Source organism: Manacus vitellinus, unplaced genomic scaffold (genome assembly GCF_001715985.3).
Source record: "Manacus vitellinus isolate BGI_N305 unplaced genomic scaffold, ASM171598v3 scaffold_25_pilon, whole genome shotgun sequence".
Lineage (NCBI taxonomy): Eukaryota > Metazoa > Chordata > Aves > Passeriformes > Pipridae > Manacus > Manacus vitellinus.
In genome coordinates, this window is record NW_021939882.1 from 6,502,463 (window position 1) to 6,517,420 (window position 14,958).

General features: G+C 40.6%; 1 protein-coding gene across 1 annotated transcript; it reads left to right on the top strand.

Moving 5' to 3' along the window:
• The first annotated feature begins 616 nt into the window (after positions 1-616).
• On the top strand, positions 617-14,136 carry MAT2B (methionine adenosyltransferase 2B). Its single transcript, XM_029960194.1, has 8 exons — positions 617-646; positions 2,475-2,771; positions 6,039-6,233; positions 7,045-7,159; positions 7,454-7,606; positions 10,243-10,436; positions 11,370-11,483; positions 12,500-14,136. The coding sequence occupies exons 1-8, from the start codon at positions 617-619 to the stop codon at positions 12,668-12,670; spliced, it is 1,269 nt and encodes a 422-aa protein (XP_029816054.1). The 3' UTR covers positions 12,671-14,136.
• Positions 14,137-14,958: the final 822 nt, after the last annotated feature.

The window sequence follows — 14,958 nt, forward strand, 5'->3', positions numbered from 1 at the left end:
CAGTTTGACTGAAGTGCACATATCAAATCAAGTCTTAAAAACTGAAACCTTGACATTGGTAGCTCAACTGACTTAAGTATTTACTGCACGAATCCATTACTTTCATGTTGTGGAACTTTTTTTCATTTTAATTGCAAAATCCATAATTTAACAAGTTATTTCTCTGATTCATCACGTTGTATTGTAGCAAGAGCTGGGCTGTGCTTGGTTGAAATGTAAAATGAAGAGCTGTTAGAATCCTCAACCTGCCTGACCTAATTAGAGCCCTCCTCCTGTTTCCTATAAAAGGAAAACTGTGTAAGACTCAGTGCCAGTGCTTTGAATGAATTTTGTACACACAATGGCTGTGCCTGCTCCTGCTGCCTCATATGAAGTAAAAGTTTAGGCTCACACTGAGCTGCTTAAATGGTACTGCTGGGACCAGACCAAAAGCTTAACAGGATTCTGAGCCACACGTGATGTGGGGCTTGGATTAGTGTTTGGGTTTCAAAGGTCAGCAGAGCCATTGCTGCTTCCAGTGTATGTGCTCTGTGCAGGCACAGCCCATAAAGGGGCAAGAGCACAGGTGAACTGCAATAATTTCCTAGGCTGGTGATTCCCTCTGGAGTTTGAGGCAATGCCTGAAATGCTGGTGGGAATGGAGCAGGTAAGGCTCTGCATATTTGCATTAATATGATGCTGCCACACTTTGATTACAGAATCTAAGGAAACAGAAACAGGAGGGGGGAGAGAGACTTAATTATTCTTCAGTCTCTGTGAATTACAGTCTGAAATGTTAATTTAATGAATGGTCCATTGAGTCATCCAGGGGTGCATTGTGCTTGAATGACTGTGATACAGACAACAATATAATTTTTGTTGAACTGTTCCATGAAATCAGTGTTTCACAAAGTGAATGTAATGGCAGTAAATAAATTGGAAGTATAGGTAGAACACTACTGAATCCAGGTAAATATTTGAGGAAAAAATAGATTATATGAGGAAAAAATAGATTATGTTATGTAATGAAGATAACAAATTATACATTGTTTTTGTAATTTATGCTGCCGACAAAAAAGTGAAGGTATTTTACAGGCTGATGATTGGTTCTAGCTCAAAGCTTCAGTGTTCATGCTTTCTCTATTTTTCTCTTGCTCAAAGCCTGGAAGGCAAAATTTTCATTTCCATGTCATGGTTTATGTTAAGATGCACAGGAGGCTCTTCCAGTCTGTGTTGGGAGGAAGTGGTGTGGCATTAGATGTGCTGGGAGTTGTTACCTCAGAGCTGCTGAATAGTTCAGCATTTCTTCATAGATTTTTCCTTCTGGATTTGAAGTTATGAGTTACTGTTATTTTAAAACAGAATTCTAAGTTTAATGAAAGAGAAAGAAATATCAGTAGCTTGTTACAAGGAAGAAAAGGGCACCTGCATTACAAGAAGGCAGAAACTGCCTGAAGTAGTTTATATCTATCTATCACTTTTTTGTCCTGTGAATATTAGTTGTTTGTCATAAGTAAAGGCCATTTACAATATAATTCTATTAAATTTTAGCATGATTCTAATAAATTCTGATAGATTTTTCTGATTTCTCTTCAACTGTATGTTAGTTCATAAAGTATCAGCTGGTTTCCCTCCTTGACTACTACCAATTAAATACTGTTCTAATCAAGTCAAGTTGAAGTAAATTCATGAGGGCCAGATATAAGTGTGAATGTAGCTAAAGTGAGTCTTGGCCACTAATTCTTACTCATCTACTTAACTTTAGTCCTGTTGTTTAAAAAAATGCCAGGCATGGTCTCAGCCTTTGTGGGTCAGAAATGGCACAGCACCACTTTGTATACAGGTTCCTGTTACTTTCAAAACTTGCATCAGAGAAAACCAAATCTGTCATGTTGTAGGCATAAAATGATATATATAGGATGTGTGCCATAAGCAGTGCTTGCTTTCTCAAAGGCAGCTTCACCTTCTCTGTGGGATTCACTAGTGGGCTTTAGATCAAACTCTGGATAAAGGCAAGTTGAAAATGCTTATTGTTGTCTACCCTTCTAAAAGGAGAAATGAAGTAACTTCTAGTGATTGTGACAGAGCCATATTAAGAGGAATGTTCTAGCAGCCAAATAAGATATTTTGGTCCAATTATGGAGTTCCTCATGTGAAAGATTACAATGGAAAGAGCACAGTTTCAGTAGGTGAACTTAGTAGTGCTAAAAGTCAGTCAGGTGATTACTGCAGTAACTATTTACTGTTCGAAGCACCATAAACACGATGAAAACAGGAGCCAGCCTGCAGCTGAGGCAGCCCGGGTACACTGTGCCTCACTCCCGCCCGAGAAAATCAACACCAGTAATGGGCATTGGGGCTGGTTTCCTAAAAGCCAGTATGCTTTTAGGCTTCATGGAGAGGGGACGGGACTGTTGTGTCCCTGCTAAAGCGCGTGCCGTGGGCCCTGTATTTTAATTTTTTTTAAAAAGCGCTTTTCTCGGTGTTGGGAACAGCCGCTTTCCCACCGCTCCACGTGGGATCGGGCTTGTCACTCCGGGATTACAAAGCCCCGCCCCTTCGCGCCGGCCCCGCCCCTCCAGCGCTCCCAGCCAATGAGCGCCCGGACGGCGGGGGGCGCGTGCGTCGCGCGCGGCGCGGCCGCCGGCTCGGGCAGCCCCCTGTCGGGCCCGTCGCGTCGCGCAGCGCCGGGCGCGGGGGCGGGACGGCAGCAGGCCCGGCCATCGGTCCGGCCGGGAGGAAGGAGCTCCGCTTTGATCTCTTTCGCGCCGGGCCGCTGCGAGCTCGTCGAGGTGAGTCTCTGCGGGGAGCTCTGGAGGTGAGCTCGGGGGGCGGGTCTCTGCGGGAGAGCGCGGCGCGGGGCCGGGCGGGCAGGCCCGAGCGCTGAGGGAGGCCCGGGGCGGGGGGGCCGCGGCCGCGGGGGCTGCGCCTGAGGGAGCGCGGGGAGCGCTGCCGGGGGCTCCGGGGGCCGAGCGGCGCGGTGACTGCTCGCGGGGTCGGACCGGAATGGCCACAGGGCGCTGAGGGGTCACGGCACAGGGAGGGTCTCTGTGCCATGGGGAGCCTGTGCAGAGATTCCACACGGGTTTCCTTTGGGAGGCTCGGCCCTGCCCTCTGTCCCGGGCGGTGCCCGTGATCCCCACAGGTGTCCGTGAGCTGCCGCAGCAGTGGGGGTTTGGTGGGCGAGGGGAACGCGGAGCAGCCTCTGGGAGCGCGGCTGAGGGTTCGGCTGTCAGGCGGAATTTTGCAAAGCCCGAGGGCTTCCCCTTTTGCCTTCTGTCGCTGCAGGGTTATGTCAGAGCTGAGCCGGAGCTCGGTCTCCCCGTGCCTTCCCTGCAGGGACTTGTGTATCGCCGTATTATGTTGCAAATGTGTGTTACAGTCGGAGCTTCCGCTTTGTGGTGGCCATTCCTTAAAGTTGGTGTTTTGAGTTCGTCGTGGTTTTCTAAATAAAAATACGAAGCTTAAAGAGTACTCGTTTCTGTTTTTCACCTCGAAACGCATCACGTTTTGCTCTCTTTGTAAATTACACTCCTGTTTTGTATTTCGTTAGCCTCTGCAAAGTAATCTGATGTCTCATAAGTGTTATTTTTTAATCTTACGATGTTGCCACTTGTTTATTTTTATGTGAGTGAGACAGCCAAGCACAATTCGTTTTTTATTGTGTTAATTCTTAGTTAATGTTGACATCAGATAAACCAGAATTAAATTGGATGCTTCACTATGAAGCTCAAAATTCTTCGTATCAGTGGTGTTATTCAAAATGGTTTGTGAAGACAAGTTTTTGCGTGCTTGATGATTGGAATGTGGTTGTGGCTTAGTTGAGAAACACAAGTGAAGGATTTGTTAGCACAAGGCTTATCTGAACAGGGACCTGCATTTACACCTATAAAACTTGCAGGCAGAAGGATAATATTTGAGTTCTAGAATGTCTTCTATTCTTTATGTACAGTAACAGTATATAAAATTACTTCAAAATCGAAGTGTGCTTTTGTAGCTCTCTTGTCTGTGTGTGGACAACAGCAGCACCTTCTGCACATCTGAGAGCACCTGCAAACAGCAGTGGTGGGAACATGGAGCTTCAGAGGGCCTTTGGGCTCAGAAGTTCTGTGGTTCTGAGACAGAAATGCTGCTGCAGCTGGGGGATGTTCTGTGAAGGAGCTTCTAGGGAAAGAGTTCATCTATGCAGGTTTTGTTATCACCAGAATGTGTAACTTCTGGCAAGGTGAAATAGGTTCAAACTGGTAGTTGGTTTGTGTTGGAAACATCTACCCTTTATCTTGCTTTTTCAGAAACAAGTGACTAAAATCAATGAGTCTTGCAGACAAGAGCAACAGGATGCGAGCTGTGCTTGGTGAAAGCTGTGTTTGTGTCCAGTTCAAGCTGTGCTGCTGATGTAACATCCTCTTTATGCTGTGCAGAATAAACAAACTTAGATGAATGAGGCTTAGAAATGTCAGATTTTACGAGTGACACTTGGTTTTGTGTTGATCACTTCTTTCTTATTAAAGATGTTTGGTGACATTTTTAGAGAACCGTTTGACTCTGTTCTGCAGCAAGTCTTGGATGTTTGTTAGGGCAGCTCTGGCTGCAGAAACACTGATCAAATGTCCTGTGACACTCTGGGCAGATTTTGCAAAGGGAAAAAGTACAGGAGAAAACAGTAGTTGCACATTCTCACTCATGCTCTTCAGAGAAACATGAATAGCCTTAAAAATGTAAATAAACTTGTGTTCTGAGGTAAAATTTAAGGACGTCAACAAACAAAATTTTTGAAACATCACTTGCTGTAGTCTGTCATTTTCAGGCAAGTGTCCAGATATAAATTATTAATTTTCATCCAGTACTGATGGGAATAAGTCATCCTTCACCTGGAGATTTGGAGATGAGACAAATGCACGCACAGTGCTGGGAACTGGAAGCAATTGTTTTGGGATAGGCCGTTTCTGTCATGCACAGAACTTTGCATATACCCTTGTGGAACAAAAGCTTTGTAATTTCAAGGGTGAAAAACAGTAATTTGGAAGCAATTGCTGTGGTTTCCTGAGCTGCAATCAAAAAGTAGCAGTCTGGTACAATGCTCAGAAATTCCTAGGCTGTTGGGATTGCATAGCAGAAGTATTCTGTGATGTACAAAATTATAGTCAGTTATCACAAATTGTCCTTTTGTGTAAAGTAGTCAGGAAATCCAAGGTTTGTGGGTTCTGCACACCCAGTTTTTTTCTGTACTGGCATGGTAAGCATATGCTTTCGTTTTTGTGTTGTGTTTTAGTTTTCATGTTGCTGTTGTTCATGGTAGATGCAGAGGCAAAGCATGAAAGGAAAATAAAGATTATATAGACAGACACGGATCTTGTGTTTGCTGCCTTTAAAACTTGATGTTCTACTGAGAGGTGGATAAAGTTTGTGTGTGCTGATGTACAAAGTTGTCCCAGTACCAAAACGGGGACCTGAAGTACAGCTTTAGTCTGTTGTGTAGATTGAGAGTTGAAATTGTCAAATCATTTTCAGGTGCATTTTGTAAAACTGGCAAGAGATCTGTGTGTTGGTTTTACTTATTAGACTATTTTGTTGAGTAACAATCAATTACTGTTCTATTTAATAATAAAATTCAAGTCTTTAGTTCTTACAGTGATTTATGTTGTATTGCTGAAGCTTCTAACAGGCATAATCTATGCAAAATTATTTGTTGTACCATTTGGACCCTAAATCTTACATCTTTTGGGTCCATTTTCTAAAGAAGTTGTTTCCCTCCTTTCAGACTGCACAAAGCTGTCAGCTTTTGAATGAACTTAAAATTCTGTCTTCAGTAGTGGTTTGGTTTGTTGTAAATGACTTTCCTGCTAAAGTTTTGTTTTCATTATCTTTAAGTGTATGTTTAAATATTAATCTGGCTGCAGTATTGGTGCTCCCAGATGTTTGTGTTCCATGACACTCCAAAAGACTCAGGAAAAGCTTATTTAATAGAGTAGCTCTGACTGTGGCCTCGCATACTTCTAAAGAGAAAACAGTAGAAAATTGCAGTAGAAACAAAACTTTTGCTGTTGTCATTTTCCTAGGAAGATGTTGACATTCCCAGTAGGCGAGTTTTGATCACTGGTGCAACGGGACTTCTTGGCAGAGCTGTGTTTAAAGAATTCCGTGAAAATAACTGGAATGCAGTTGGCTGCGGATACAGGAGAGCTCAGCCCAGATTTGAACAGATTAATCTTCTGGACTCTATTGCAGTTCATGACATTATCCACGACTTCCAGGTATGTTTGTGGAGTATGAAGTGGATGGATGGGGTACTTTGTACAGTAGTCAGTGGATGGTGCTGCTGAGCTCTGGGACTGCAGTGGGGCTGATGCTTGGGCAGAGCTCTGACAAATGTGTGTTGTGCCCCACCCAGAGTAGGTTTGCTCTGTGGGGACAGACAGCTCTGACCTGTGCTGTCCTCACCTCGACAGGCTGCAGGCACAGCTGTACATGGCAGAACAAAGGACAAGAGAAATGTGAGTTATTGACACAGTAATGTGTCCATACACAGTTCTGGTGAAGTGCAAGAACACCTGAACACAACAGCAGGAACTGTGTGTAACTGTGTGTAACTGCAGTGCCGTGAGGAGTTCACTGTTTTTTTCAGTTCATCTGGAAAAGGGAATATATAAACCCTGCAATTCTATAAAATGGCTTTTAATATCTCCTTAATAATCTTCATATGTTAAATAAGCCGTGTGTAAATGGCTTATCTAAAAATTTTTAGCACCCTTGTGCATGTGAGAAATACATCTTTGTATTAATATATTTTATTATACAGAGTTAAAAAGGCAAAACCTACAACTTCAATCTCACTGTAAAATTGAAGCTGCTGAAGATCACAATTGCAAAACTAATGATAAATTTTTTTGGTATCTTGGGGCAGCAAGGTTGTATTGTACTCCCCAGGGAACACATGCTCCTCAGAATGCCGTGATTAAAAGTAACACTGCTACTTTTATTACTTCACTTTTGCCTGAGGGGCATCATCACTACAGTTAGGGTGCAACTGCAATCTCTTGTTTAAAATTAGTCTTTAATTTCCAGCCTCATGTTATAGTGCATTGTGCTGCTGAAAGAAGGCCAGATGTTGTAGAAAGTCAACCAGATGCTGCTTCTCAGCTCAATGTGGCTGCTTCAGCAAACTTGGCAAAAGAGGCAGGTAAGGAGACCATGTCATGGATTGTTTTTTTTTTTTAAATACTGCATTTATTTATACAGGAACATCAATACAAGTAAGTTACTCTAAGTGCTGAATGTTACTTCTGCCATCAGTGTGCCATCCATCCGTTTTCTGTAAGGGTGTTGTGCACAGATATGTGAAGGATCAGCAACAAAGCAGTAGGAATGAATGGGGAGAGAACATGAGCTCCTTGGGAGATTTGTTTTGAAGTTTGTTGGCATTTCAAACAAGGCATGAATTAAAATAAACTATATATAAACATTTTCTTCCTAGCTGGAGTTGGAGCGTTTCTGATCTACATCAGTACAGACTATGTGTTTGATGGCACAAGCCCTCCTTATAAAGAGACTGATGTACCAAATCCCCTGAATTTATATGGTAAAACCAAGCTGGAGGGTGAAAAGGCAGTCCTGGAAAACAATGAAGGTAAGAATACACTCAGCTGTTTTTAATAGAGGCTTTCTATTTTTGCTTAGTTGTAGATTGGCTTAATAGACTCCTAAGTCAGTGGTGAAGTTGCCAAACCATGGAAACGAGATCCAGAGAAGAATGGGATTAGCAGTCAGTCCTTGCTTGTGAATGGTTGCTCTTGCCTATAGGTTGACTAAAGCTTTATTTCTTACCTGTTCCCATCATCATTTGTGTTACTTGTCTCTGCTGATGGACATTGGTGAGCCTTTTTCTCCTGTGAATCTGCTGTTCCTAAGGAAAGGTAAAATACCTCACTCAATATACAGCTGCTGTTATTTAGGGGGATGCACTGCAAGTGTTCTCAGTGTATGTTCACTTAAAGGGAAAACCAGCAGATCAAATCAACATGTTCTCTTGTTACCTTTAGGTTTTGCTTTCATTACAGAAGCCAGTGGGCCACCCATTTTGTTTTTACCCACCTAGCTTACCACACACATCAGATTCCTGCTTGTAACACTTCCTAAAGGCTTAATAACACATTTGTGATTTTAAGCAACTCATTTTATTTTTTAATTTGTTGTTTTAATCTTTTCCTAATGAAAATTTGGCATTCAAAATGTCCACACATAATTAAAAAAATTCTATTCAATAAGGAAAAGAAGCTTGGGACTGAACATATTGCCTTTAATTTAAGACTTCTTTCTTGTTTAAAAGAGAGGTTGGGCTGTTTCTAGTTAGTGTGCCATCAGTTTCCAGTCACAGATTATAAGGAAAGAAGCACTTGTAGTTTTTCAAAGAATTTGAAGAAAATAATCTCAGTACACTTGCAGAAAAGTCTTCTGATATGTCAGTATGATACTTGCACTGTGATTCTGTGCTGCTCAGAGAGAATTGAGCAATACATAAATTAGTGTGATGATCTTTCTGTAAGTAAATATAAACTATGTAAGATAGGTTTGGCATCACTACTAAGAAAGAGACTTTCTAAAAAATACTTGGATAGGAAAAGTCCAATTTAAGTAATAAATAAATTTGAATGATAAGTTATTCACTCCACCTCTTGATTAAATGTCATCTCTGAATTTGACTGTGATGCTGTTTGCTCCCTCTTCTAGATGGGTAATGAAGATAAGACTTCCCCAAGTTCAAGTACGTGTGGGTATCTTGCTTAGACCCTTCCCCAGCTCAACATTCAGTTTGGTTTTGTAGCCTTTTTGAGCAGGATGTGTCAGGCAGCAGTGGGGTGCAGAGGGGTATTATTGGCAGAAGGAGTTTTGAGGTGGTGCTAAGTAAGGTCCTTGAAAATACCAGTTCTATTGCTTCATACAAATATAAATATTTTACATGTATTTGTTTTCTCAACCCCTAATTTGTAGGTTGAATTCAGTCTGTCAGACGTGTGGTTGGGCGAAGAACTGCCCTGTCAAATTCTGTTGTACAATGCAAGAATCTCCAATAATAGTTTGGGTGTTTTCACATTTGGTTAGGAGGGAATACAGGTTATATTTAGAAAGCTGCAAAGTTTCAGTAGGTCTTCAGAGCAGTTGGTCATGAGGTTAATGCTCTCCTTGTCCCAGATAGCTGAGAAAAAAAAGGAAGGCAGTTGTCTTCTCAAACAATGAATACTTTAAAGATATTAAAAAAGAGGTGTTTCAACCAATATTTAAAGAGAGGAAGAACATATTTGCAGAGTGACCAAATAATTGTTTCTAGAGCAGCAGGAAATCAGTGTCATTTGGGTTTTCTATTTGTTTTTCTTGTTTAAGTACTTATTCTGGTTTACTTTTCTGTGAGAGTAACTTCTGTGTTAGCTTTTTCTGTTTGTCTCTCTAATAACTGTAGCATTTTCCTCCAAATCTTTTAAGAATTGCAATGGTTTGGTGACATCAGCTTCAAATTTCAGGACTGATATTTTTTTTTCTCTTTCAGCAAAGCTATTACTTTTAGTGAATTTGTCATAGCCATCTTGGAATTCCCCTGAGAGCCTTTTTGAGTCTTCATGACTGAGATAGACTAGTATTCCATCATGAAATATCCTTCTCTTTGCACTTGTTTACTGTGAATTTAATTTCTCAAATCACTGTCTTGAAATCTAATACTGTTTACTGCTGTGTTCTGTGAACCTCTTCCTTATTTGTCAAGCTTTTTATGCATTCCAAAGTTCATGTTGTTTTTCTGGTAAATGGTATCCTCCTTGATGCAAGAGGTGGCTGCATGCTGGATGAAAAAATCTTTTTAATTGATGCCTGAAAATGGTGACTTGTGATTGGAAGGAATTTTTCTTCTTACTCTTATCCAGGGAGGATGGGGAGTGCTGGAGTAATTCCATACTTTTTTTAATTTTTTAATTTTTGTTCTAACCCAAACAGGCCCTTTTGTGCTGTTAATGAAAGCTTGTTAACTTCCTGGAAATCAATGGCAATAAATGAAAGTAAATTTATACATCTTAGTGTTTATAAACTGCTTTGATATAAATTAAAATTATTCTCTGAGAGTAAACATATTAACTAATTGCCTTTTATTTGTGGTTTGTAGATGCTTAATATCATCAACTTATTTCTTAACACTTCCAAACTACTTCTCAGGTTGTGCTGCAGCATTTATACCTATCTATACCAATGGTAATGCTTTTAAAATATTCTTTCTTTTAGGAGCTGCAGTACTTAGGATTCCTGTCTTGTATGGAGAGGTAGAAAGACTGGAGGAAAGTGCTGTGACTGTTATGTTTGATAAAGTGCAGTTCAGTAATAAATCTGCCAACATGGACCACTGGCAGCAGAGATTTCCTACCAATGTCAAGGATGTAGCAGCTGTTTGCAGACAGCTGGCAGAGAAGAGAATGATGGTAAGAGTGTCAAGAAATGAGCCTTTGCAAGGCAAAAACAATTTGAGTTCTCAGTTTTGTTTCTGAACAACTGAGAACTGCACATAACCTGAATTATTCTTTGCATTTCTGGAACGCTGGGAGGGAGGAAGGAACTGGCTATAATACTACAGTACCTTTATGTGACTGTGGGGGAATTGTGGTCTTTAAAACAAAAGTGAATGAAGTGATGGGACAAAACCTGAAAGTTGTCCTGTGTCTTCTAGTATAGAGGAGAGAAATGGAAATGCCTAACTTATTCTGATGTGCCTTTTACAAATTGGTATTTTGGACTAAAAAAACCCCATGGTGGCTGAATGTAATTCTCAAAGATGCCCTTGATTATTGTGTTAAGAACACTAAAGTGGCAAAACAAAGCCACTGAACTGAAATACTTTATTGTTTGTTCACCACAGCACCCTCAGATTACCATCTTTGCAAGGTAACAGAACGAAACAACAATCAACCACCTTTATTTTTTCATACATGTAACAAAGAAAACATGGACCATGCACATAAGGTGGATAAGGTGCAGTTTGATTGGACTCCTGCAGGATTTGCAGTTTGACATTCAGAATGTGTGTGGTGCCTTTTGCCTTTGTTTTCAAGTAAGCAAATAGCACAGAACAGCTGAGTTGCTCCTCCCCAGCTCTTTGACCTTGGTTGGAGGGTGGAGCTGGGCTGCTCCCTTCCCTCCTGTTCATTCTCCAGAACACAGGCTGTTTGTGAACAGTTTCCAGTCTCAATCCCCAGATGTGTGTTCTCTGGAAAGGTACTGAGTTCCCAGAACACCAGTGAGGTGCCTTTGAGGATGGGGTCTTGCTGGGTGATTATTCTGTACAGCTCTTGCCCAGGGATTAGTCTGAGGGCCAGCTGGCTACTGCTTTTCATCTGTGCTTCCTGTTCTTTCTCTAGGACCCATCAGTAAAAGGAACATTTCACTGGTCTGGCAATGAGCAGATGACTAAGTATGAGATGGCCTGTGCAATTGCAGATGCTTTCAACCTCCCCAGCAGCCACTTGAGACCAGTAAGTGATGTGTTGTTCGACCTGGAGAAAGGTGGAAGTGCTTGGTCATTCCAAGGAGTTGGTCTCACACTGGCTGTGCCAGTGAGCTTCCTCTTCAGGAGGGTTGTGCCTGTCTGGCACAGCAGCTGTATTGCTGAGGGGGCTGTCTGGAATCCAGCTCAGGAAAACAACAGCTGCTTTGACCTGCTGAATTAGGAAAATTACCCAGTCAGTCACCAGTTTCACAATCTGCAATGTAATGGTATTTCTGCAGAACAGTTCCCCTGAGTCATGAGTAAATCCATATCTTTGTTGTATCTTTGACCTTAAAAAAAGCTCACAGATTGACAGAACATTAACTTGCAGGTAGGAATCCGTAAAAACTCTGCAATGTCCAGATTTATTTCTGAATACGTGCACTTAAGAACTTAAAAGGATTTTTGCTTTCCTTAAAATGCCTGTCCTGCAGTTTTATTGACACTTGAAAGTAAGACTAAAGACATAATGATAATGTGGTGAGAATATAACATTTAAACAAGATTTTATTTATATACAAAATAAATTCCAAGGATTTGGAATTGGTAAACACTGGAACTGAAATGTGGCTTGGAAGATGGCAAGAAAAACAGTGGAGAACACTGAGTCTGAATTTTTTCTGCCCATATCTACTCTTCAGGTATATTGGTCAAGACATGGTTCTGTGAACATTCTGGAGCATTTCTTACCTTGTGATTATAATCATAGAGTGAAAATAGGAATATAAGGTAGAAAAGCACAAATAGCAGCAGTAACTGAGTGAGAAAAATTTAACTTCACACCGCCCTGCCTGACATCTGTTGAAATGAAGTTAACCAGAAAACAAGCAAACAAATAAAAAAATCCCAAACAAAAAAACCCCACAGAAAATAGTTAGAAGGGAGGACAGGAACATACCTACATAGAAAGCTATGAAGGAAAATTTTAATGTATGTGTATTTTTCTGTTACTTCTGATTCCTTGTTGGTGTGTTGTTTTTGTACCTCCTGTTTCTGTTTTAGATCACTGACAGCCCAGTGGTGGGTGCCCTTCGCCCGAGGAATGCTCAGCTGGACTGCTCCAAGTTGGAGATGCTGGGGATAGGCCAGAGAACACCATTTCGAGCTGGGATCAAAGAATCACTTTGGCCTTTCCTCATTGACAAGAGATGGAGGCAGACGGTCTTCCATTAGTTTGTAACTTTTTTAGTAAAAGTATGCTATGTGGCACTTTTTTAAAAGAAAAAATAGTTTTGTATGAGTGTTCTTAAATTGTGACATTTATGAGCTTTCATTTAATCGGGTAAACAAATGGTCTTGCACTAGTGAAACTGTTAGCCTAAAAAAAAGTTCAGTGACAAAAACTGAACCTATTTGATGTCATGCATCTTTCCTTCCATTTGTACCAGTCTAACTTAGTATCTGTTCCAGGCAGATTGAGGTTCTTAGTAATCAGTGCCATGGGATGCTAAGAATCACTTCACTTGCTGACTTACTTTTGGCTGAACTATGTTGTTGATGCTTAAGGTCTGTGTCATTGTTGTATATACCATTTCTCCTCATTAAAAGACATGGTCGGTTACTTTATTATCAAAAATTCGAGTTTTTTGTTTTTAACTTCTGCAGGTGGTGTTCTTAGGGAGTTGAGCTGAAGTAGGAATAGTTAAAAACTTGTTTTGCTTGAGCTCTGATCAAAATGTTTTTTAAAAAAGTGAAACCTTATTTTTGCAATTATCAAGTGTACTTTTTATGCTTGAAATATTTTCAGAATGTTCTGTAACTTGAATGCCTGCAGCTTTGTATTTGTACAGTAAGTTGTATGCATTTGTTTAAATGGTGACTTGTAAAAGCTAGAAGGGGGTGGGGAGGGTGGGGAATAGTTTTGACCTGGGGGTTTTTTTGGATGGGGGACTGGAGTTGGAGGATTCCTTTTTTCTTTTTTTTGACTGGGTGGTTGTTTGTTTTTCTTACAAAAGCATAAAATGTCTTCATCTTTCTCTTTTTGGGGGGCAGTATTTGGGATTGGTTAAACTGATGGGAGGAATTTGTTAGTTGATACAGTGAGATGGAGAGGAAAGGTGTTTAAGAATTTGTAGCACTGCGGCTTCTTTTGCACAGACTGTCAGACCTTGCACTGCTGCAGCTTGTTCTGGAACAGCAAAGTGCTTGTGCTGAAGGTTTGCAGCATAATAATGTAACCACAATAGTCTAATATAAGTCTTTAGTCTGCTTAAGTCTTGTCTTTAAAGCTGGACTCAATAGCCGGGTAAAGTGGAGGAAGAACACGTTTGTAAAGGTTTGCTTCCTTCTGAAATGGTAGAATTAACAATATAAATGTTCTTCTACTGGCAGCAAGTTATTAGGAAAGCCAATAAAAGGTGCAGTTGGATGATCATTTATTTTTCTGAGGCTTAAATAAAGGAGGAGGGAAAGATGTTCAGATTTAATCTGAAAAGAAAAGAAGGGGGTTGAGGGGAGACACACGCAAAAATAGACCAACTGAAGGTCTTGTAAAGGTCAGCTTTATGTTCAGTCATTTAATTTCAACTGGCATATGCTAAGCATTCATAATCCCAATTTGTTTTTAGTCTGAAGTCCTGTTATACACATGGTAATTTATCTCCAAAATGACAATAAATATATATTGCCAGCATGAGAAACAGTAGTTGATTCTTTCTTTACCATCAGGATTTGTTTATCTGGATCATAAATATTTGCAGTTCTTCTTGAAATCTCTGTGCCATTTCAGTGCTGGTTTTTTTCCTCTTTATTTCAGTAACTATTTCCAGAGTCAGATTAGGTGATATCAATGTCTCTGACAATGTGTCACTGCCTTGGGGATGTGGAAAATGTACACACAAAAGGTACAGAAGGTTCTGAAAATATGAGCCTGAAACACCCTGGGCCTCAGTGCTGGATCAGGAAGATTCTGAGTACACCTCCTCCCCTCACAGGGAGCAGTTTGCCCAGGAAGGAAGAAGAATGATTTCTTTCCCAGACATAAAGCACCTGATTGGGATGAACTGGGCATTTTACTGGGAGGAGGGAACTGCAATTTTTGAACTTTTTTTTCCACACTGAGCAAGTCAGTCCCAGCCCTAGTGCTGTAAACACTGAACTGTGACAGTGCACAGTTTTGACAATTCAAAATTTATTTTGAAGTGCAAGCAAAAACAACCTAGAGGGGTTTGGAGTAAGTCACACTGACTATGACTGGATTAAATGGGTAGCTCCTTTCATTCTTTAATTTTTATAGTATGGCTCAGAAGTATAACCTAGGTTGAATGTTCATATGTTAATCCTTTTACCAGGCATTTTGGAGTAATTCTACCTAAATTCTGGCAAAAGTAGTGATGAACTTCAAGCTGTCATAATTAAATATGTGGGAAGTCACAAGCTGAGATATCCAATCCCTTTATATAAATGTGTGGATTCTGTTCAGATAAATAGACACTTAATTTCAGTATGCTAGTGATAAAATT